Raw genomic sequence first — 25,860 nt, 5'->3', positions numbered from 1 at the left:
GGACGGTGAGTACAGCTTCCTTTTTCCCACCCTTTCCACGCATCCCGCATCCCGTGGCTGTCAACGGATCACTGGATACAAGTGCTTTTGTTTGATTGGATTTAGTTCTGATTGATGTTCCTGTAATTCTTCAAGTTTTAATATTCTGTGTAGGTCTCACATTTGGCAGCTGGTCAAGTGCCTAATTTTGAATTTTTCTTTGCAACCCACGTCTGTGGGCTCAGTCTGTAGTACTCTATAGTCAGAGGTGTGTATTGAGTGCATTTTACGAGGTTAGTATCATATTAATCTGGAATAGTTATATATTTTGAAAATTTTGTACAACAATTCCCAGTTGGATTGGATTGTATGCTGCATCTCCCAGCCTGCGACTAGATTAAGAGCTGATTTCAGTAATCTACTTGTTTAAAGGTTGTTAACTGTTTATACATGATAGAGTTCAGATAATGGATCACATTTGTGCAAGTTGTTCTTGAGGAGGCAAGCTACTGAGATTTGAATCCTGACGGGTCAGAATTTCTAAGATCTGGGTCCTAATGGGTCAGGGCTGCTGGGATCTGGATCCTGATGGAGCAGGGCTATTGGGATCTAGATCCTGATGGAGCAGGCCTACTGGGATCTGGATTCTAATGGAGCAGGTCTGTTGGGATTATCAAAAGTGACGAGCTGTCTCACACCAACACCAATCAACTGCTCCTCACCCTTTTCCAACAGGGCTACCATACAGTGTCTGCATGGGCCCCTGTTCCTAGCTCTTCTCCTGAGCTGCAGGAAGGACTATTGAAGGGAGAAGCCCAATCCAGCATCAACAGCCATGGTGAAAGCATTGTATTGGAACAACATGCCTGTCATTTTAACAATATACTTCCATAACTGCTAGAAGGCCATAGGCAGAAATACTCATAAATTCACAGCTGGGAAAAGGATGTAGGGTGGATAATCTGAAGGTTAAAACAGTCAAAAAGACAATCAAAAGTAGAAGGTAGAATAGATCAGGACTACTTTATCCTATACCCTGTGGCTGTTATGTTGGATACAGCCAAATACTTGTAGCCAAATTTTTGCTTTCGTCCTGAATTGGTGTAAGTCACAACTGATGCTTTTACACACGGACTGCCTGTTGTTGATGGGGCTGGATCCATGATCTGAAATCTATTTGCATACCAGCTTTGTGTATTTTTACACGCCAGTGCATGATTTAGAGCTGGTGTCTGTTTGAATACACTTGCAGGTCGAATCAGTGCAAATTGAAACCCCCAGAAGTGTTGTGCCATCTGCTGCAATGCCACGGGGCATTGCAAGCGACCAGGACAGATTGAATTCAGGGTGAAGAGGTGTCCATTTGGGCTGCGGTGAATAATTGATACAGTTCAGAGAGGATTTATTAAAGGGGCTTTGCCAAGAGGCCAATCAGTAGCCGTGGGACATTTATTCCATTTGGAAGCTTGGAGCAGAAGTCCCTCAAGCTTATTCCACCATTCTAATGATTGATTGGTCGCCTAATACCATTTACGCATCTTATGTTCACATTCCCTAATATCCTTGGCTGGAGTAAAATTATTGATCTCGGATTTAAAATTACAAACAAGAGGGCCCCATAATCTGCTGCTTTTTGTGGGAGAGAATTACAATGGTCTACCAGCCTTTTCATTTCTTAAAATTGATCTATGGGATGTGGGCATCTAAGTCAGCATTTACTTCCCATCCCGAATTTCCCAGAGATCTGTTAAAAGTCATCCACACCGCTGTGGGTCTAGAGTCACATGTAGTTCTAACCAGGTAAGGATGGCAGTTTCCTTCCCGAAAGGGCAATAGTGAACCAGATGGGTTTTTACAATTGACAGTGGTTACATGGTAGCAATTAAGTTAGCTCTTAATTTCTTCTTTGTTAAAATTGAACTCAATTTCACCAGATGTAGCACTGAGAATTGAATCCACCCCACCTGCCCCCAATGCTTTTGATTGGATTCTCAATTAAAACCCAATTATATTGTCATTACACCAGGAAATTACAGGCTGGTCAATCTAATCTTAGTGGTAGGGAATCTATTGGAAACAATTCTGAGAGACGGAATTAATCAGCATTTGGAGATACAGTGACTAAACAAGAACAGTCAGTATGGTTTTGTTAAGTGGAGGTTGTGTCTTGATTGAATTTTTTGAAGCAGTGACCAGGTATGTAGATGAAGGCAATAGTTTTGATATAATCTACTTGGACTTCAGCATGGCTTTGTGATAAGGTCCCACGTGGGAGATTGATATCCAATGTAAAAGCCCATGAGATTCAAGAAATTTTGGCAAATTGGATCCACAATTAGCTGAGTGGCAGGGAACAGAGGGTGATGGTTGAGGGGTGTTGGAAGCCTGTATGCAGTGGGGGTCCAACAGGATTAAGTATTGGGATCATTGCTCTTTGTGGCTTAAATAAATAGTTTAAAATTGAACATAGGAAGGTTGATCAGTAAGTTCAGAAACAATACAAAAATTGGTGGGGTGGTAAATTGTGAGGAAGCCTAGTGTGGCCTTAGACTACAAAAGGATATAGTCAGGCTGGTCAGATGGGCTGAGCAGCAGCAAATGGAATTCCATCTGGACATATGTGAGGTGATCTACTTGGATAAGGACAAACAAGGCAAGGGCATATGTGATGAGCGGGAGGACACTGGGAAGGATCAAATATCAGAGGGATCTTGGTGTACCTTTTAAGGTAGCAAGGCAGTTGTATAAGGCAAATGGGATACTTGCCTTATTTAGTTGAGGCAGAGAGTTTAAGAGCAGGCAGGTAACACTGGATCTGTATGCAATGCTGGTCAGGCTACAACTGCAGTATTATGAGTATTATGTTAACCACCTTATAGGAGATATGTGATAGCACTGGAGAGAGTGCAGAGTAGATTCACCAGGATGTTGTCTGGTCTGGAGAGTTTGTTATGACGAGAGATCGAATAGACTGGGGCTGTTTTCCTTAGAGCAGGGGACATTGAAAAGAGACATGACTGAGATGTACAAAATAATGGTGGGCATAAAAAGGGTATAGACAGGAAGGAAACCCTTGGTGGAGGGATCAGTGACTGAGGGCATAGATTTAAAATAAGGGGCAGGAGGTTTGGAGGAGATGTGAGGAAATATTTTTTTCAAACATAAGGCGATGGAGATCTAGAATTCACTGCCTCAGAACATTTAAGAAGTACTTCATGAATTTGACTGAGGATTTTTGAAGAAATAGTGAAGAGGATTGATGAGGACAAATCAATGGACATGAGCTATATGGACTTCAGTAACACATTCAACAAGGTTCCTCAAGGTTAGCTGGTTAGCAAGATAAGATCGCATGGAATACAGGGAGAACTAGCCATTTGGATACAGAACCGGCTCAAAGGTAGAAAACAGAGGGTGGTGGTGGATGGTTGCTTTACAGGCTGGAGGCCTGTGACCAGCAGTGTGTCACAAAGCACTGGATCCACTGTTTTTCATCATTTATATAAATAGTTTGGAGGTGAACATATGAGATATGGTTAGTAAGTTTGCAGATGACAACCAAAATCGGAGGTGTAGTGTACAGCAAAGAAGGTTACAACAGGATCTTCATCAGATGAGCCAATGGGCCAAAGAATGGCCGATGGAGTATAATTTGGATAAATATGTGGTTCTGCATTTTGGAAAGGCAAATCAGAGCAGGACTTAATGGTAAGGTCCCAGGGAGTGTAACTAAACAAGGAGACCTGAGAGTGTAATTCTTAGCTCCTTGAAAGTGGAATCGCAGGTAGATAGGACAGTGAAGAAGGCATTTGGTATGCTTGCATTTATTGGTCAGTGCATTGAGTGTAGGAGTTGTTTGGTGATGTTGTGACTGCACAGCACATTGGTTATGCCACTATTGGAATACAGCATGCACTTCTAGTCTCTCTGCTACAGGGAGGATGTTGTGAACTTGAAAAGGTTCAGAAAAGATTTACACGGATGTTACCAGGACTGGAGGGTTTGAGCTACGAGGAGAGGCTGAACTGGCTGGGACTATTTTTCCTGGAACATCAGACCCTTAGCCCTTAACCTGAGGGGTGACCTTATAGAGGTTTACAAAATTATGAGAGGCATGGGGAGGGTAAATAGACAAGGTTTTTTTTTCCCAGGGGTGGGGGAGTTCAAAACTAGAAGACGCAGGTTTAAGGTGAGATAGGAAGATATAAAAGAGATAATAGATAACACTTTCATGCAGAGAGTGGTGCGTATACTGAACGAGCTGCCAAAGGAGTGGTGGAGGCTGGTACAATTGCAACATTTATAAGACATCTGCATGAATAGGAAAAGTTTTTAAAGGGATATGGGCCAAATGCTGGCAAATGGGGCTAGGTTTATTTAGGATATCTGGTCGAAGTGGATGTGTTGGACTGAAGGGCCTGTTTCTGTGCTGTGTATCTTGATGACCCTATGACTGTATGTACACTTGCTCGGCCAAGACATACAAGACTATGACCATGTGCTAGAAAATGGAATTTGAATAGATATGTGGTTCTTCTTGACTGGTGTGCATGCGATGGGCCGAAAGGCCATATTCTGTGCTGTAGATCTATATGACTGTATGGAACCACCTCCTTCCACCTTGTACAAAGCAGCATGAAGATGTCATTCCTCATTTCTCTCCCAAATGGCCTCACTCTGATTTTCGGCCTTGGTGCCTTAACCAGGCAAAATACTACTGTCTAGATGCCCCATCAATTCCTTTCAAAATCCTTCAAGTCTCAAGCAAGTCTCATCCCAGTCTCCAGGGAAAGTATGCCTAGGCTATGTATTTTCCCCTTACTTTCTAATTCTGGAGTCCTGGTAGCTCCGCACTCCTTCCAGGGCCAATACCTCCTCTCGAAGGTGAGGTGATCAATGTCCAGCATGATATTTCAGACATGGTCAGACCAGGTCTTTGTGCAACAAAAACTGCCCTATTGTGTTCTACCTCTCTAAATAAAAGGCTAATTTTCCATTAGGTTTAAGATTATTTCTGCTTGACTATATGGTGGTCATTAACCTTTAACCCTTAAGAAATTCCTATCCTTTAGTTCAAACTCCTACTTTAAAATCAATTTGTCAGATTCAAACTAGCTCCTTATTCTATCCATATCTCTTTTGTAATTTTATGCTCACCTTCAAGAGGAGGTATTAGCCTTGGAAGGAGTGCATAGGTCTAGGACTCCAGAATTAGAATGTAAGGGGAAAATACATAGTCTAGGCATACTTTCCCTGGAGACTGAGGAGAGATCTGCTTGAAACGTATCGGACTTTGAAAAGAATGGATGGGGCATCTAGACAGTAGCATTTTGCCTGGTTAAATGCTACTTTTAGGTCTTTATGTCACCAGCAACCTTATTTTTAATTTATTCATGATAGGTAGACAATGTTGGCGGAGCTAGAGGACAGAGGAGATGAGGTTGTTGAGTATTTTTAAGGCCAAGGATTTTTCACGAACAAAGGAGTCAAAGAGTATGGTGAGGGGTAGGCATGAATGTAGAGCTTAGGCCATAATGAGACTGGCCGGTTTTTATTGAATAGCAGAGAGTACTTGAGGGGAGGACTGGCTTGTTTGTAAATATGTTCACATCTTTGTATTTGTTACCCACCCCCCTTGGCTTTGAGCAGTTAATGGTGTGCTATCACCCTGAACCAGTGCAGCCTATGCTGAGTGCATCCACACGGATGTTAGCCAGGTTTTTGACCTTTGGACAGTGAAAGAATGGTGTTATTGTTCATAATCAGGCTGAAGGGTGGTTTGGAAAGGTGCCTGCATTTGATGGTGTTCCCGTGTATCCGCAGTCTTTATCCTTCTATTCCACAGAGGTCAAAGGTTTGAAAGGAATTGTGAACAGAGCCGTATTGAGTTGCTAGGATTAATCGTTGTTTATTGTTTGATATAAGTAAATAATAAATGAATAGTTGAGGTCCCAGCACAGATCCTTTGAGCAGCATCAGTAGTCACTTTCTTCCAGTTCAAACACAGATATATTATCACCTCTGTGTCTTTTTTCCGCCTGATTTTTTTCTAATCAGATCAATCATTTGACTTCAAAATGATCTGCTTTACATTCAGCTGAAGGTTTTAATGTGGTTCCCAACTGAATGCCTTCTGCAAGTTTATAGAAATTACATCCATGGCAAATCCCCTGTGCAGAACTCCAGTTGCTGCGTCAATGATTTTGCTGAATTTGTTAGAAGTGACCTGCCCTTTACAAATCCTCTCTAATCAGCCTACGTTTCTCTCCAAGCTCACTCACTCTAGTCTCAATGATTAATTTGTTTAATTCCTCCGCAACAAACGTTTGGGTAACGGGTATATAATTCCTTGGCTTGTCTCTCATTTTTGAAAATAATGGAGTTACTCTTCTTAGAATCTGATTAAAGTTACAGCACAGAGAGAGGCCATTCAACCCGTATGTCCATGCCAACACACTGTAAGAACAATTCACCTTGTTCCAATTTTCTATCGAAACCAAGAGATGTTTGATTATGCTCTAACAACCACAGTTTTCCCATCTGCTGTTTTTAAACTCCCTATGGTGAAAATTTTTGAGTCATGAGAATTTGTCCACCTTAAGTTATGTCATTTCTCCAATATTGTTTTCGCACCTGCACTGGCTTTCCTTGAGTTCCAGCTTTGATTCATTCTTAGTTTCTCAGGAATATCAAATACATTCCATATTCACTCTCCACTGTGTGTACCAGCAAAATTATTCAATAAATCCTTTGTTTTCATCTGTAATATCACGTCCATCTGTTTTTAAAAGGGTCTGCATACCTGTGATCACCCATTTCTTTCTATCATAATTGTCATAACCTGCATTAATCTTGACATCATGTGGAATTTTCTAATTGCACTCCCTTTTGCTACATTACCCTTTTTGACTTTTTATGTTCTCTATACCTCACCCAGTCCCTATAGATTGGCACTATTTTTCACACTTGTTTTTAGTTTTATTTCATCCCTCAGCTGTTTTGTTGATTTGAGGCTGTATTTCTTGGTAATTGGAGCACTTTCCTCATTGGAACACGTACTAATTAATATCTTATTTCTCCAAAAGAGGATTCCTTTGAATCATTTTAATGTGAATCTTACAGAATTTACAATGATATTCCATTTTTCCCCATAGGCATGTTCCCTTCAATATCGCTGTAATAGACTTAACTTTTACAAAATGTTAAGCATACAGCCTGAGGATGAAAACAATTCAACTGGAAATTGCAGGAAATGCGAAAGATATTAAATTTTCCTCTCAAATACCATGCTACCCTTTGTTATGCTTCAATATATTTTCAACTATGTTCTTTTACAGTTTACAGTCCTTGTAAATCATGCAGCCTGAGGGGTTCGATAGTTCCCCTACACAATGTGAAAGGCCTTTAAACTGTGGGATTTCTTGATTGTGCCTCTGCAACAGTTGCCCCAGACTTTAGTGCGACCTTCAGCATGTCGTCTGGGACCTTGGGCTGAGCCAGCTTACAATACTCAGTCACGGACAACTCCTTACACTGGGAAACTAGTGAGCTACAGACAGACCAAGGAGCATCTTTCACCAAATAGATGGCCCTTCAGGCATAGTTAGTGTTTGAATCGAATTATATTTTTGTTTCCCAACATTTTGAACAAAATACTACAGGACTTACCAGAAAATTCAACCTGTACAATTGTAATATTCTTCATATTTAGCAAATACATTGCAATTCAGGTATACAGCCACAGGACAAAAGAATTCACACTTTAAATCACACGATAGATATGAAGTTCATCACAACATGTTCTACCATTCCAAAGTGCCTCAATACCTTTTTGATACTTGTTCTTATTGCAAAAGTGCACTCTATTCATAAAAAAATCTTTGCATACACAGTAAAGATACTAAAGCAGTCTGTGCATACAAAGAAAAACAAACATTGGAATTTGACATTCTCAGCAGTTGCAAAATCAAAGGCATTTCCTACTCATGTAGGATACTGTTTACATACCTTCTGAGGCAAAGAGAGGGGCTGGTAACTAAATGGACCCTCTGTACTTTGACAGAAAGACCTTATACGGTGACCTTTCCCCATTGCACGTTGGCAGCAGCTGTCTCAAGCTTTAGCATGTCCCTCAGCACACTGTTCTGGACTTGGAATATGCCCACTCTCTCCTGCCTTGCTTGTGTGCTGTACAGGGCCTTTTGTCAGGACCATCAGGAAAGATGTGAGTCTGAGAGGGATGACCGTTCCAGGCAGTGGAGGCCTGCAGGTCAAAGCCTCCCTGCACATCGATGACATTGGTATTTTTCTGCTTGGATCCACTGTCAGTGCGTAGACTCATGAGCATCTGTGACCAGTTTGAATTGGCCTCGGGAGCCATGGTAAATTAAAGCAAGAGCGAAGCCATGTTCTTTGGAGACTGGGCCAACCAATCCATTAACCCCTTCACCGTCAGGACAGATTACCTGAAAGTGCTGGGTATATGGTTTGAAGGGACAATGGCGTGTGTGAAAACTTGAGAAGATTGTATCACCAAGATGAGGCAGAAACTGGACAGATGGGAGCACTGCTCCCTCACCATTGCCAGTAAAAACATGGTCATCAGGTGTAAGGTACTCTTGGTGTTCCTGCATGTAGCATAGTTCTGGCCCATTCCCTGAACCTGCGCCATCGCAGTTCCCCAAGCTATCTCCCACTTCATCTGGAGGACAGAGATGGACCATATCCACCGAGACAGTATGAATGAATCTCCGGATAAGTGGGGGGAAGGATGTAACTAATGCCACTCTCATCCTGATGGGCACCTTTTGTGTGCGGCTGCGTCAAGCTGTGTGTAGACCCTCAGTACGCAAACACCGTGTCACTACATGCTGAGGTTCTACCTATCCCCGGTGTTGTGAAGGATGAGGCTGGCCTGTTGCTGTTGCACACTCCAAACAGTTGGACCATTCCGTATCACCTGTACCTCGTGGAAAAATTTATAAAATATCTTGGACCACAAGTCAACACATAGCATCCTTGGGAAAAGGAGAGGGTTGATCCTGTTGGGCTGTTCCATGAGCAGACTGTCAAAGTCATTTGGCAGAATGCCGCATCACCAGAACTTTCCAACCAGCACCAAGGCATTCCTGGGCTGGTGGTGAGAATGGCACTACCTGTGAGGCCCTTCTTGTAGGCCCAGACACTCTGCACCAATGCACACTGCCTCAAAGTGACTGCAAGGGTGTTTGAGACTCTGAACTACCTCCTTCTGGAATGTGCCTTTGCAAAGGAGATCTGGAAAAAAAATGCAGTGGTTTATGTCAAGGTTTGTTCTGAACAGTTCCACAATGCAGGACTCTGTGCCTTAGGGTCTGTTCCCAGGATGCACGCCAAGACAAATATCTACTGGTGGTCAAAGGTGTTTTTCTTTTACAAATTTCTCCACAAAGGGCAGGGTGCTATGGAATTGCCCAACTACTTGGAGTGTAGTGCGCCAAAGAGGCCACTCCTATTCTTTGCAACATCAGAATAGGTAGTACCTCAGTGTGTAGTGGCATGGTGTTTGTGTACCCAGAGTCTATGCACAGCTTGATGCAGTCGCGCACACAGGTGGCCATCAGGATGAGGGCAGCATTGGGTGCATTTGTCTGCTCCACTTATCTAGGGCTCTGTACGTGGCGTCCCTCTGGACATAGTCCAGCTTGGACATCCGGATGAAGTGGAATATGGCTTAGGTAACTGCAACGGGTTTGATACTGTTGATTTACAACATGCACTTCTGTAGCTGAAGGCTCTCAGTTTTAATTTTTTTTTCATTAGTTTCTGTCTGATCCTGTTAAAGTCATAACCACCTGAATTAAGTTTCTGCTTTTCAAACTTAACATTAAATTCAATCAAATGAAGGAAAGCGGATGCTGGAAATCTGAATTAAAATTAAATTCAATCATTATTATTTCCTGTATTCAAATATTCTTCTTCACTGAATTATATTTGGTGTTCATGTGTGGAGTATAAAATGTTAGGTCTGACTGTATGAGACAAGAGCATTCATCATCACAGCAAGTGGTACAATGTCAAATGCTCTTGCTCTTTTTATCATTACCTCTGCAAATGTTACTTAATCTGTTGCTTTATCTCTAAAATATATTACTCCAGTAACTCTTAAATTGACCAAAGAAATTCATTACCTTCCCGACTTGAGTGACTCGGTTCTCCCCAGTCTATACAAAAGGCTAGGTTTCTTATTAAGACAATTGTATATATTGAAAGCCCATGTCAAATTCACTGCTGCTAAATAATTACAGTTTTCATTACCCTCTTGTTTGCCAATTCGAACCCTAAAGTCTGCACCAAAAGTTTGACCTTTATGCATATCCACTATTGATGTTGAATGCCAGTATTTGACACGGATTTTCATGTCGATTTAGCACTGCAGTTCACAAATTGGTTTCATTAGCATGGAGAAGCAGCTTATGCTCAATTCTTTTCTTCCTTGCCTTCCTCCTTCCCTGTCTGATGCTTTTATTTTCTGACTGGAGTAATAAGCATCAGTTGTGTTTCAGTGATAGCATCTGGTCCTTTGAATCAGCGATGTGTGTTCAAGCCCATTTCTTAGATATAATCCAGGCTGACATTCCAGTCTAATGAGGAGGTGCCACCTTTCTGGGCGTTCCCACAGCACATGAACTGCAGTGGTTCAAAAAGGCAACTCACCACCATGTTCTGAAGGAGAGTTAGAAGCAATTAACACTGGCCAACCAGGGACTGTTGCATCCCAGGATAATTTTTTTTTTTTAAAAATCAACATACAAAGCTGATGATTCAAGGATAAATGTGGACCAGTGCCTGGGAGGAACATCTATGCTCTTCTTCCTGTTCAAGATCCAGAATTTTACCTGTGCTTTTTTTGTCTCTTTCCCTGCCTCATGTTTAAATGAAATTATTTTCAGTGCATGTATACCCACCTTCTCAAAAGCCCGAAGCAAACACTGCAAAGACTAAGGATGGGGTTGATTTTTAACCATTTCCCCTAGAGCTAGTCTCCTGGCCTCTTGCTGTGCTCTCTGCTATTGTCCATCCCACAATTCCTAATGTCTCTTACTGCTGACAGTCACATCTCATCCTTAAGGTAATATAAACCCCACCCTAGGAAAGGAGATTTTCTTTGCAATAAGAACATTGCCAACAAGGAGATGTTAAAGAATCTTGCTTTCAATCACTCATGGGATGGCTAGGCCAGCATTTATTGCCCGAGCCTAATTGCCCTTTAGAAGATGGTGGTGAGCTGCCTTTTTGAACTGCTGCAGTCCACGTGCTGTAGGTTGACCCGCAATGCGCTTAGGGAGGGAATTACAGGATTTTAACCCAGTGACACTGGAGAAACGCCAATATATTTCCAAATTAGGTTGGTAAGTGGCTTCGGGGAGAAATTTGCAAGGGGTGGTGAGCCCATGTATCTGCTGCCTTACTACGTTAGGGTTCACAAACTATAGGTCACTATCCATGCTGGGGTCATGAGCCAGAATTTTGGGGTCACAAGCTCCAAGGCAGAAATAGCTGAGTGTTGTGAGTTACATAGCCCCTTTATATTTGACAGACTGTTCCAGGATATTATGGACGCACAAATGGAGTGCTACATGCAGTCTGGTCACCACATCATAGGAAGCACCCTGAGTCAATAAGGAGGCTGCAGAGGAGACTACCAAGATGCTGCATGGGCTGTAGGGAGGGTCTGAGCTATGGGGAGAGATTGACTCGGCTGGAGTTGTTTACTTGGAGCAATGAAGGTTGAGAGAAGACCTGATAGAATGTGTAAGATTATGAGGGGCATAGATATGGTGGATAGGAAACACATTTTTTCCCATTAGTAGAAGGGTCAATGACCAGGGGACTTAGATTTAAGGTAAGAAGTAGAAGATAAGAGGAGAGTTGAGGAGGATGTATTTTACCCAGTGGTGGGAATCTGAAACTCACTGCCTGAAAAGGCAGTTGAATCAGAAACTCTCTTGGCATTTCAGCAGTATTCTGATATTCACCTGCACAGCCTCCAGGGCTATGGGCTAAAAGCTTGAAAATAGGATCAGTATCATCAGATCTTGGTTGACCAGCACAGAGACGATGTGACAAATGGTCTCCTTCTAAGATTCTGTCAGCACACTCCATTGTTCTTTTTCTACTTCTGTTCTCCTGCGTGCCAGATCTGAACAGCACAGGAGGAAATACATTGACCGTGTATCCGTTTTTAATCCTATTTATGCACTAAACGTGCCTGCCTGAATTATGTGCTCAAGTGTCTGCACTCTATCGGAAATTGATGGCGGTCTGATCCAGTTTTGAGAATGCTACCCCTTGAGCCAAATTACATCACAAACATTGGCCATTCCAGTGAACAAACCACTTATTGTAGGCTTGCAGTTGACTCCCAGCAGTTAAAGAACAAAGCACAAATAAAGAACAATACAGCACAGGAACAGACCCTTCAGCCCTCCAAGCCTGCACTGTCACATTTTGCCTTTCCGTGCTTAAACTCTCTTCACTTACAGGATCCATATCCTTTTATTCCCTTCCTATGCATGTACTCGTCCAGGCACTTCTTACAAGCTGCTATTGTATCTGCTTCCACCACCTCCTCTGGCAGCGTGTTCCAGGCACTCACCACCCTTTGTGAGAAAAACTTGCCTTGCACATCTCTTTTAAGCTTCCCCCCCATTACACTTTGAACCCATGTCCCCTAGTAATTAACACCTCCACCCTGGGAAAAATCCACATACTTTCCCCTCCATCCATGCAATTCACAATCTTATAAACTTCTATCAGGTCGCCCTTCAACCTCCTGTCTTTCAGTGAAAACAAACTCAGTCTATCCAAGCTTTCTTCATAACTAAAGTCCCCCCATATCACGCAACACCCTGGTGAACCTTTTCTCTACCCTTTCTAAAGCATCTACATCCTTCTGGTACTGTGATGACCACAACTGTACACAATATTCCAAGTACGGCCTAACTGAAGCTCTGTGTTTCTGGCTCTCATACAACTGTGTCTCCACCAAAGTCCTGTGCAGAGTGACCGAGGCATTCCAGAGGGAAGAACTGACCCGAGCGACTAACATTGAAAGATGCAGCTGATGGTGTGCAGCATTGCCAACATTCCAGGCGAGTCTAGTTTCACACACGCACGTGACTACCTGTTTTCAACAGGCAGTGCCAGTGTAACCCGTATCCGCAGGCAGTGCCAGTGTAACCCGTATCCGCAGGCAGTGCCAGTGTAACCCATACACGCAGGCAGTGCCAGTGTAACCCGTATCCACAGGCAGTGCCAGTGTAACCGTAGCAGAAAATTACTGCAGGTGCTGGAATCTGTACTGAAAACAACAAATGCTGTGACCTCCAGTGTAACCTGTGCACAGCAGGCAGTGCCAGTGTAACCTGTACTCAACAGGTGGCACCAGTGCACCCAGCAGGCAGCGCCAGTGTAACCTCTACACAACAGGCAGCACCAGTGCAACCAAGCAGTGCCAGTGTAACCTGTACTCAACAGGCAGCACCAGTGTAACGAGCCAGCAGTGCCAGTGTAACCTGTACTCAACAGGCAGCACCAGTGCACCCAGCAGGCAGCACCAGTGTAACCTGTATACGACAGGTAGTGCCAGTGTACCCAGCCGGCAGCGCCAGTGTAACCTGTACCCAGCCGGCAGCGCCAGTGTAACCTGTACCCAGCCGGCAGCACCAGTGTACCTAGCTGGCAGTGCCAGTGTAACCTGTATACAACAGGCAGCATCAGTGTAACCTGCACACAACAGGCAGCACCAGTGTAACCAAGCAGGCAGTGCCAGTGTAACCTGCACACAACAGGCAGTGCCAGTGTAACCTATACTCAACAGGCAGCGCCAGTATACCCAGCTGGCAGCGCCAGTACACCCAGCAGGCAGTGCCAGTGTAACCTGTACTCAACAGGCAGCACCAGTGTACCCAGCCAGCAGCCCCACTGTAACCTGTACACAACAGGCAGCGTCAGTGTAACCTGCACACAACAGGCAGTGCCAGTGTAACCAGCCAGCAGCGCCAGTGTAACCTGTACTTGACAGGCAGCGCCAGTGTAACCTGTACTCGACAGGCAGCACCAGTGTACACAACAGGCAGGGCCAGTGTAACCAAGCAGGCAGCGCCAGTGTAACCTGCACACAACAGGCAGCGCCAGTGTAACCTGTACCCCACAGCAGCCAAACCTCTTTTGAGGCGAAGGAAATGCAGAAACTAACACAAAGGAATCATTTAGTCATATGATCATAAAATATTGTCTGAAGCGTCTAAAATAATCACAGTTGAGCAGTTGTTAATTGAAAGGGAACAGGGTGAACTTTGCAATTTAATTTTGAAAATGTATCACTTGCATGATAATGAAATTGGTCTTCTCTGAGCTTTCATCTGCCTAATTTAGTTTTTGTTAAATCACGTTTTTCGTTAATTCTCGAAGATCTAATGACGTTAGGGTGAATTGTACATCATTCTCTCGGGTAAGAGACAAGCATTCTCTTGTATAGGAGATGGGAACGTTGTTTTGATTCCCGTGAGACCAGGAAACCAAATTTACTGAATTCACTGATATGGGAAAAACCAATGATCAAAATTTTTTATAAGTTTAACATACAAATTAAAATCAACACATAGATGAATTAACGGACAAATTGTGGTCATTATAAATGATAAATTGTCCATTAAACAGCAACAAAACAGAGATCATGTCAGAATCCCTAAAGTGTGAAAGCAGGCCATTTGGCCCCTGAACCCACAACAACTTCCAAAGCGCATCCAATTCAGACACAACCCTTACCCGACCCCTGTAACCTTGCATTTTCCATGGCTAACCCTCCCAACCTGCACATCTCTGCACACTATATGGACAGTTTAGAATGGCCAATCCACCTAACGTACACGTTTCTGGACTGTGGGAGGAAACCAGAGCACCCAGAGAAAACCCACACAGACACGGGGAGAATGTGCAAACTTCACACTGACAGTCGCCCAAGGGTGGAATCAAGTCCTGGCGCTGTGAGGTAGCAGTGCTAATCACTGAGACAGGGTGCGGCTCTTGGCTGAGACGGAGCTGACAGAATTACTGGGTAGTCCACTCAGCACAACTGCCACCAATTTCAACCATGAAGTCATTCAATCTCCCACTTCTTCAGGGATATAGCCTCTAAATCTCATTTGACTGTAGCTTCCCAGTCAGCCAGTAGCATGGTCCTCACTGGAATGAGACATTTCTACAGAACATCCTCATTCCCGTTTCTGACAGTCCTGATACTGTCGCTGCACCAGAAACAGAATCATCCCAACCCTCAGTAACAGCCCTATGCAGCAAATGGCCCGTTCTTGTCAATCAGTTCCCCGTAAATATTGAACAGTTGGCTGTCACATCATTTCTCCTTTGTCTTCATTCCGAGGTCCAGTTTTCTTCAGTCACACCATGCCCACGTCTTTGAATCTAGTCCCCTGGTCCAGTCCCGGATCACAGGACCACTCCTGGCCAGCAGCATCCACCACTAGATCATCCGATCCCCCAATCACAGTATCCCCCAAATCAATTGCAACTATTGCTCATTAAGGACCATGTCAGGTACCAGTAAAGGTGACTGGGACTGTGTCTGCTTTTGCTGCCCCCCCCCCCCCCCCCCCAGTACATGCCCCTTCCAATGCACCCATTGTTGATGGACACCATTATAATTTCCTCTCTCCATGGGGCTGTTTAACCACAGAAACATAGAAAATAGGAGCAACAGTAAGCCACTCGGCCCCTCAAACCTGCTCCACCATTCTGTACAATAGTAGCTGATTGTCCAACTCAGTACCCTGTCCCTGCTTTGTCTCCACACTCTTTGATCCATTTAGCTCTAATGTCTAACTCCTTCGAAAACATTCCATGTTTTGGCCTTAACGATTTCCTTTGGCAGATAATTCCACAGATCCACAACTGTCTGGGTGAAAACATTTCTCCTCAGTTCAGTCCTAAATAGCCTGCTCCATACCTTTAGTCAGTGGCCTCTAGTTCTGGGCTCCACAACCATGAGAAACATACTTCTTGCATATACCAAGTCTCGTCCTGTTCAAACGTTTATAGATTTCTGAGACCTCGCAGTGAATGTTCGTTCTGTTCAATAATGTCTAAGGTGAGAACATTTTCTCTGAGGGCTGTTCACAGGTTTTATATGTGATTTGGCACTTATGATCATTTGTAAATGTTAGTTTCTTGCCTTGAGTCTGTGTTTTAGGAGACAGCTTCGCTCTTTCTATTCAGGTTGTACAGGACTGTGGTGGGGACTCTTCTGGAGTCTTGTGTCCAGTTCTAGTCTCCCTGATGTAAGAAGGGCATTTTTAAACTGACGTGGGTTCAGTGGAGACTTACTGGGATGTTGCCGGGAATGGAGAGTTATAAGGAAAGGTTGGATAGGCCTGGGACTTTTTCACTGGGGTGTAGGAAGTTGAGAGGTGACTTTATAGAAGTTTACAAAATAATCAGGGGCATGAATAAGGTGAAAAGCAAAAGATGGGGATTTCAAGACTGGGCAGCTTATTTTTAAGGTGAGTGGAGAAAGATCTAATATGTAGATTGAGAGAAACTGTTTGAAGGTAAATCCACATTTGATATGTGGGAGGCTTTTAAAGAGAGGTTGCTTTGTGTGCAGAAGAGACATGTTCCTGTGAAAATGAGGGATAGAAATGGCAAGATTAGGGAACTATGGATGACAGGTGAAGTTGTGAGACTAGCAAGGAGGAAAAAGGAAGCATACATAAGGTCTAGGCGACTAAAAACAGACGAAGCTGTGGAAGAATATCGGGAATGTAGGCCGAATCTGAAACGAGGATTAAGAGGGCTAAAAGGTGACATGAGATATCTTTAGCAAACAGGGTTAAGGAAAATCCCAAAGCCTTTTATTCAGACATAAGGAGCAAGAGGGTAACCAGAGAAAGGATTGGCCAACTTAAGGACAAAGAAGGAAAGTTGTGCGTTGAGTCAGAGAAAATGGGTGACATTCTTAATGAGTACTTTGCATCGGTATTCACCAAGGAGAGGGACAGGACAGATGTTGAGGTTAGGGATAGATGTTTGATTACTCTAGGTCAAGTCGGCATAAGAAGGGAGGAAGTGTTGGGTATCCTAAAAGGCATTAAGGTGGACAAGTCCCCAGGTCCGGATGGGATCTATCCCAGGTTATTGAGGGAAGCAAGAAAGGAAATAGCCGGAGCCTTAACAAATATCTTTACAGCATCCTTAAACACGGGTGAGGTCCTGGAGGACTGGAGAATTGCTAATGTTATGCCCTTGTTTAAGAAGGGTAGCAGGGATAACCCAGGTAACTATCGACCGGTGAGCCTGACGTAATTTGTATGGAAGCTGCTGGAAAAGATACTGAGGGACAGGATCTATTCCCATTTGGAAGAAAATGGGCTTATCAGTAACAGACAACATGGTTTTGTGCAGGGAAGGTCATGTCTTACCAACTTAATAGAATTCTTTGAGAATGTGACAAAGTTGATTGATGAGGGAAAGGCTGTCGATGTCATATACTTAGACTTCAAAAGGCATTTGGTCCCCCATGGCAGGCTGATGGAGAAAGTGAAGTCGCATGGGGTCCAGGGTGTGCTCGCTAGATGGATAAAAAAAACTGGCGAGGCAACAGGAGACAGTAGTAGTGGAAGGGGGTTTCTCAAATTGCAAACCTGTGACCAGTGGTGTTCCACAGGGATCTGTGCTGGGACCACTGTTGTTTGTGATACATGTAAATGATTTGGAGGAAGGTGTAGGTGGTCCGATTAGCAAGTTTTCAGATGACACTAGGATTGGTGGAGTAGCAGATAGTGAAGGGGACTGTCAGAGATTACAGCAGAATATGGATAAATTGGAGAGTTGGGCAGATAAATGGCAAATGGAGTTCAATCCAGGCAGATGCGAGGAGATACATTTTGGAAGTTCTATTTCAAGAGCGAACTATACAGTAAATGGAAAAGTCCTGGGGAAAATTGATGTACAGAGAGATCTGTGTGTTCAGGTCCATTGTTCCCTGAAGGTGGCAACGCAGGTTAATGGAGTGGTCAAGAAGGCATAGAGCATGCTTTCCTTCATCGGATTGAGCATAAGAGTCAGCAGGTCATGTTACAGTTGTATAAGACTTTGGTTCGGCCACATTTGGAGTACTGTGTACAGTTCTGGTCGCCACATTACCAAAAGGATGTGGTGCTTTGGAGAGGGTGCAGAGGAGGTTCATCAGGATGTTGCTTGGTATGGAGGGCACTAGCTATGAAGAAAGGTTGAGTAGATTAGGATTATTTTTATTAGAAAGACAGAGATTGAGGGGGGACCTGATTGAGGTCTACAAAATCATGAGGGGTATAGACAGGGTGGATAGCAAAAAGCTTTTTCCCAGAGTGGGGGACTCAATTACTAGGGGTCATGAGTTCAAAGTGAGAGGAGGAAAGTATATGGGAGATATGGGTGGCAAGTTCTTTACACAGAGGGTGGTGGGTGCCTGGAACGTGCTGCCAGCAGAGGTGGTAGATGCAGACATGATAGTGTCTTTTAAGATGTATCTGGACAGGTACATGGATGGGTAGGGAGCAAAGGGATACAGATCCTTAGAAAATAGATGGCAGATTTAGACCAAGAATCTGGATCGGCGCAGGCTTGGAGGGCCAAAGGGCCTGTTCCTGTGCTGTAATTTTATTTGTTCTTTGTTCTTTTGTAATAAAAGGCACAAAGGGCAATTTCTTCACACGATTCACATGTGGAATGAACTGCCAGAGGAAGTGGTGGATGCATATACAGTGTCTAAAAGACATTTAGATAAGTACATGAATAAGAAATGTTTGGAGGTATATGGGCCAAGTGCAGGCAGATGGGACTAGTTTAGTTTCGGATAATGGCCGACATGAACTGGTTGCACCAAAGGGTCTAATTCACTCTGTTGAATCTGCTCGGTTGCTGTGATGCTCATCTCCATCCTCAAACTGCAGTTTGCTTTCCTGTTGCAGCATTTTGTGCTCATAGCCTCCTCTTTACTGAACCATGGTGGCTCAGTGATTAGCACTGCTGCCTCACAGCACCACGGACCCAGGTTCAATCTTAGCCTCAGGTGACTGCATGTTTGCACATTCTCCCTGTATTTGCTTGGGTTTCTTCCCACGGTCCAAAGATGTGCAAGTTAGGTGGATTAGCCATGCTAAATTGTCCATAGTGTACAGGGATATGCAGGTTAGGTGAATTAGCCATGGGAAATAAGGGATAGGTTAGGCGATGTTGAATCTGGGTGGGATAGTCTTCAGAGGGTCAGTGTTGACTTGTTGGGCTGAATGGCCTGTTTACACACTGGAGGGATTCTATGATTCTTTCTCTGACCCCCTGAACCAAGGGAAGTAAAATCAGCTGAGGTTATTGCTCCCAATCTGTATTCTGTGGCTGAGCTCCTATCCCTCACTCGCTGTGCAGAGAGACCCAGGTGGGGGAAGTGCATGGAATGTTGGGGGACAATAGCCCTATTTTTCTAAAACATGGCTGACTTCTGAACAGGAGTCCAGGATCCTTGACATTCATTACCTTAACTCACGATGAGACAACACAGAGCCAGATTTAATTGGCAAAATAAGTTGAAAAATTAGGATCATTTCTAGAGTCTTATTCCAGGGGAAGAAGTGGTCATTATTTCATTTTTGTTACTGCATAAAATATTTGGCACAATGTTGCTACAATACATTGAGGAACTAAACCTATTTATTAAATGTTTAATGACTGTCGTGATCTTCTTTGTGAAACGATGACACACTTTGGCAAATTTACAAATTAGAAGCAAATGTAAGCCATTGGGCCCCTAGAGCCTGTCCCAATGTTCAGTGTTAATGTGGTTGATCTGATTTGTTTGAATAATATTCCCCCAATAACATTGGATTCTCCTGCCTGACGGAGTCTTCGTACTTCACACTTACAATTAATCAACAACCCTCCTTCCCCTGCTTTCTGAAGCAGGGAGTTCTAAAGTCACACAACCCTCTGAGAGAAAAGAATTCTTCTCATCTCTATCCAAGAAGGGTAAATAAACCCTAATTTTAAACAGCTCCCGCCTGATTTTGGACTGATCCACAAAATGAAACATCCTTTTCAAGTCCTCCTCGTCAAGACCATTCAAGGATCTTACACACTTCAGACTAGTCATCGCTCAATCTTCTGAAGATCAGTGGAAACATGCCCAGTCTGTCCAACCTATCCTCATAATAGCTCATCCCAGATATCTGTCTTGTTAATCTCCTCCAAACCTGATCCAATGTATTTACACCCTTCCTCAAACAAGGATGACTTCAAAACTACACACAGTATTCGATATGTGATCTCACCAATGCCCTGTCTAACAGAAGCATAACATTCTTTTCTCTGAATAAAATATAGCATCCCATAATCCTTCTTGATTATGTGCTGTATCTGCATACTCACTTTTTGTAACTCATTCTATCCTTACCTGGTCTGGCCTATGTGTGACTCCAGACCCACAGAAGTGTGGTTGACTCTTAACTACCATTGGGATGGCCAACAAATGCTAGCCTAGCCAGTGATGCCTTCATCCTGTGGATGAATAAAACTAAAGGCATATGAGGTTGAATGGCCTCCTCCTGTTGCTTTCTATTTGCTGCTTTGGTCGAGTGCTGTGAAGATTCAGAGTACAGATGGCAGAAAGTCTCTAATGCTTGGTGTGGTCACAAGTCAGAACTCCAGCACAGTTCTGGGGTCTCAGGAAAATCTCCTGAACACAGCTGTCTGTGACCCAGGAGGAACATCACTGAGAAACTAAAAAAAAACGCATTTTTGATTTGTAAAATTTAATATCAGGGCTGGTTTGATGGCGAGGTTAGAGGTGAGACATGATGTGATGTGACCTCTAGGATTACAGCTAAACAGAGGTGACAATCATCTAGAGTGCACCAAGTAAGTCAAAGGTGTGTAAAATATAGTGATGCTCGCCCTTCAAATGTAAGCAATCATTTTTCTGGTTATTGTTCTTTATTTCCTGTGCATGCCCATTGTCCATTTCCCTCAGTTTCTCTTGATCAGATTTTCTGATTTAATGGTATTGCATAAGGGATAAACAGAGGTGAGTTCTTCTGCTATTAAAATAGTGCCATGGGCTTTTCTCTCTACTTTAGAACTAAATGCCAGCACCTCCGACAGTGTAGCCCTCCCTCAGTGCTGCATTGAAGTGGTAGCCTTACGTATTTGGAATGAGGTTTGAACTCAATCACTTCTGAAGAATGGGAGATACATTCATTCACAGTTGATGCTAATCACAGCCCTCAAATAGCCAATATCTGTCAACTCCGCATATGCCAAGGCTGGTAGCTCGGGACACTCTGGCCTGACATGAGTTAATAATCACTTGTTGTTGTTTCTTCTGTGCCTATAGGTCCTCTCACTTGGAGCTGATGTGCTTCCCGAGTACAAGCTGCAGGCCCCTCGCATTCATAAGTGGACAATTCTGCACTATAGCCCGTTCAAGGCGGTTTGGGACTGGCTCATCCTCTTGTTGGTCATACACACTGCCATCTTCACCCCATATTCTGCAGCCTTCCTGCTAAATGATCAGGAAGAGGAGAAGCGCCTGGAATGTGGCTACTCGTGCAACCCCTTGGCTGTCGTGGACCTGATTGTCGACATCATGTTCATTATTGACATCATCATCAATTTCCGCACCACCTACGTCAACGAGAACGATGAGGTGGTGAGTCACCCAGCCAAGATCGCCATCCACTACTTCAAGGGCTGGTTCCTCATCGACATCGTGGCTGCCATTCCATTTGATCTTCTCATCTTCAGGTCTGGCTCTGATGAGGTAAAGGACAAAAAAAAATGTTAATTTCGGAATGGCCATCTAAGTCAAAATAGAGCCCATCCAGTGACCATACTTCAAAATGGAGCCTTGTAAAACAACGGCAATCATGCACTCACACACAAACTTGTAGATACACAGATACCCGCAGAGAACACTACAGACACCCACACACATGGACACTCACATAGATATGTGTAAACAGCTACCTACATAGATGCACACACACGGATGTACACAGAGACACATGGACACTGTATATGTATACACACACTCTCTCACAGATACACACATAAAGATGCCTACAAAGACACACACAATAGGATAGACAGGAAGAAGCTTTTCCCTTGATGGAGGGATCAATGTCTACGGATTTAGATTTAAGGTAAGGGCCACAAGGTTTAGAGAAATAAGGACAATTTTTTTTCACCCAGAGGGTGATGGTAATCTCGAACTCACTGTCTGTAAGGGTGGTAGAGGAAAAAACCCATCTAACTTTTCTTAGAATTAAGACGTATTTACATGTGCACTTGTGATGCCATTTGGGCCGGATGCTGGAAAATGTGATTAGAATAGTTAAGTGCTTGCTTTTAGGCAGGGTGAACATGACGGGCAGAACGACCTTTTTTGTGCTGTAGATCTCCATGCACACATGTACAGAACACAAACACAGACTGATGTATAGATATACACACACAGACAGAGAGAAATACGAGCACAGATATATGCATGGAAACACAGACTCAAGTAATGAAGATATATACCCCACAGACACAGGAAAAGACGACAAACACATAAGGACATATGCAGTGCACGCACACAGACGCCTGTTCAGACGTTGTCCCATGTAAAAACATATATGCCATACAAACCCTTCAACAAATATATGTGAACAGATAGACACCAGACTAACAAACACAGCCACATGTTCACACTGGCCCAAACCATTTTAATCTCTATGGCAACAGAGACTTGCTGCAATGTACTGAACCTCTGACCGTTGCTGCCCAGGCTCAGAAATAAAGTCATCGCATCATACAGCATGGAAACAGTCCCTTTGGTCCAACTAGTCCATGCCAAACATGATCCCAAACTAAACTAGTCCCACAAATCTACTCCTGGCCTATATCCCTCCAAATCTTTCCCATTCATGTATCAATCAGAATGTCTTTTAAATATTGTGATTGTACCCACATCCACCACTTCCTCTGGAAGTTCACTCCACACACAAACCACTCTTGGTGCAAAAAAATTTGCCTCTGCTGTCTTTTTTTAAATCTCTCTCTGCTCACCTTAAAAATGTGTCCCCAGTCTTGAAATTCCCCATCTTAGGGAAAAGACAACTACCATCTCCCAGTCGCAAACCATTTCCACTCCCCCTCCCATTCTCTTGATGACATGTCCATCATGGGCCTCCTGCACTGCCACAATGATGCCACCCGAAGGTTGCAGGAACAGCAACTCATATTCCGCCTGGGAACCCTGCAGCCATATGGTATCAATGTGGACTTCACCAGTTTCAAAATCTCCCCTTCCCCCACTGCATCCCTAAACCAGCCCAGTTCATCCCCTCCCCCCACTGCACCACACAACCAGCCCAGCTCTTCCCCCCCACCCACTGCATCCCAAAACCAGTCCAACCTGTCTCTGCCTCCCTAACCGGTTCTTCCTCTCACCCATCCCTTCCTCCCACCCCCAGCCGCACCCCCAGCTACCTACTAACCTCATCCCACCTCCTTGACCTGTCCGTCTTCCCTGGACTGACCTATCCCCTCCCTACCTCCCCACCTACACCCTCTCCACCTATCTTCTTTGCTCTCCATCTTCGGTCCGCCTCCCCCTCTCTCCCTATTTATTCCAGTTCCCTCCCCCCATCCCCCTCTCTGATGAAGGGGCTAGGCCCGAAACGTCAGCTTTTGTGCTCCTGGGATGCTGCTTGGCCTGCTGTGTTCATCCAGCCTCACATTTTATTACCATCAACCCTATCTATTTCGTTATTTTATAGACTTCTACCAAGTCACCTCTCAACCTCCAATGCTCCAGTGAAAAAAGTCCTAGCCTATCCAGCCTCTCCTTATAACTCAAATCTTGCATATCACAGCAGCATCTTGGTAAATCTTTTCTGAACCCTCTCCAGCTTGATAATATCCTTCCTATAATTGGGTAACCGGAACTGGATGCAGTATTTAGAAGAGGCTTCGCCAATGTCCTGTACAAGCTCAATATAACATCCCAACTCCTTAATTCAAAGGATTGAGCAAAGAAGGCAAGCGTGCAAAATGTCTTTTTAAGCATCCTTTCTATATGTGACTTTAAAGAATTATGTACCTGCACTTCTATGTTCCTCTGTTCTACAACACTGCTCAAGGACCTACTACTAACTGCATAAACCCTACCGTTGTTTGTTGCACAAAATTGCAATATCGCACAATTGTCCAGATTGAACGCCATTTTTCAGCCCTCTGACCTATTTGATCAAGATCCTTTTGTCATCTTAGAAAACCTTCTTCACTGTCTACAATGCCACCAATTTTGGTGTCATCCACAAACTCACTAACGGTGCCTTCTATATTCTCATCCTAATCATTTATATAAATGACAAACAAAAGAGGACCCAGAACCAATCCCTGTGGAACACTGCTGGCCACAGTCCTCCAGTCCGAAAAGCAACCCTCCACCATTACTCTCTGTCTCTTGCCTTTAAGCCAATTATGTACCAAATTGGCAAGTTCACCCTGAATCCCATGTGACCGCCCTTTACTAATAGTCCACCATGTGGAACCTTATCAAAGGCTTTACTAAAATCCAAAGAAACAACATCTACTGCTCTGTCATCATCAACCTTTTTCCTCAAAAAACTCAACCAAGTTTGTGAGACAAGATTTTCCTCACACAAAACCATGCTGACTGTCCCTAATCAATTCTTGCCTCTCTAAATGCCCATAAATCCTATCTTTTATAATCACCTCCAACAACTTACCCACAACCGATAGCTCCCAGTTTTCTCCTTACATCCTTTCTTAAACAAAGGTACAACATTAGCCACCCTCCAGTCACTAGGCACCTCACCAATAGATATAGATGATGCAAATATTTCTGCAAGGGGTCTCGTAATTTCCTCCCTTACTTCCACAGCATTCTAGGATACATTAGATCATGTCCTGGAGATTTATCCACCTTTATATTCTTTAAGACTTCCCAAACTTGTGAACTGTTTTTAAAACATCAACGTTTATTTCTCTGTTCTCTAGACTATTTCATTCTCCACAGTAAAAACTGATGCAAAATATTTATTTAGTAACTCTCTCACCTCCTGGGTTTCAACACAAAGACAACATTCTTAATCTTAATGATGCCCTGTTTTTTCTCTATTTACCCTCTTGCTCCTAATGTCTTTGTAGAATCTCTTTGGATTATTCTTAACCTTATCTGCCAATGCTATCTCATATCCCCTCTTTGCCTTTCCGATTTCTCTGTCAAGAATACCCTTACACTCTTTATATTGTTTAAGAGATTCAATTGAACCAAGTTGTCTGTATCTAAAAAAAATCTCTTTTATTCTTGTCTAGAATCTCAATATCTTTATTCATCCATCGTTCTTTAGTCTTACCAGCTTCACCCTTCACTCTAACAGGAAAACAAATGCCTCTGAACTCTCGTCAATACACACTTGAAGTCTCCCATTTGTCAGACGCCCTTTTATCTATGAATAGCCTAGTCCAATCAATTTTTAAAATGTTCTTGTCTCATTTCTTTAAAATTTTCTTTACTCTAGTTAAAGTTTTTAACTTTTATGGAAGACTTATCCTTTTTGATAACCATTTTGAAACTAATAGAATTAACAGACATGGAGATTGGTTCCTTCAGCAAGGATCCGAACTATTTCTGCTGCTACTGGAGGCACAGCTATGATGGAGAGACAGAACAGGCAGCAGGGCAGATAGAAAGGGAGGAGAGAGATGGGGCAAAGCTAGAGGCAGGATGAAGGGAGTAGGAATTATGAGAGTCTCAGCAAGGAATGAGGAGGCGAGAGGATG

The 25,860-nt window shown here is 43.5% G+C and overlaps 1 protein-coding gene across 3 annotated transcripts in view; it reads left to right on the top strand.

Annotated features, from left to right (window-relative positions):
• Nucleotides 1–25,860, top strand: part of kcnh6a (potassium voltage-gated channel, subfamily H (eag-related), member 6a) — a 220,707-nt gene that overhangs the window by 132,935 nt on the left and 61,912 nt on the right. For all 3 annotated transcript variants that reach the window (XM_048560824.2, XM_048560822.2, XM_048560823.2), the window contains one exon: nt 21,401–21,826. In XM_048560824.2, coding sequence (XP_048416781.1) covers nt 21,401–21,826 — 426 coding nt within the window. The remainder of the gene's footprint in view (nt 1–21,400; nt 21,827–25,860) is intronic.

This window comes from Stegostoma tigrinum, chromosome 31 (assembly GCF_030684315.1).
Source record: "Stegostoma tigrinum isolate sSteTig4 chromosome 31, sSteTig4.hap1, whole genome shotgun sequence".
Classification (NCBI taxonomy): domain Eukaryota; kingdom Metazoa; phylum Chordata; class Chondrichthyes; order Orectolobiformes; family Stegostomatidae; genus Stegostoma; species Stegostoma tigrinum.
The sequence above is the reverse complement of the archived record's forward strand: the minus strand, read 5'-3'. Positions and strand labels throughout refer to the sequence as shown.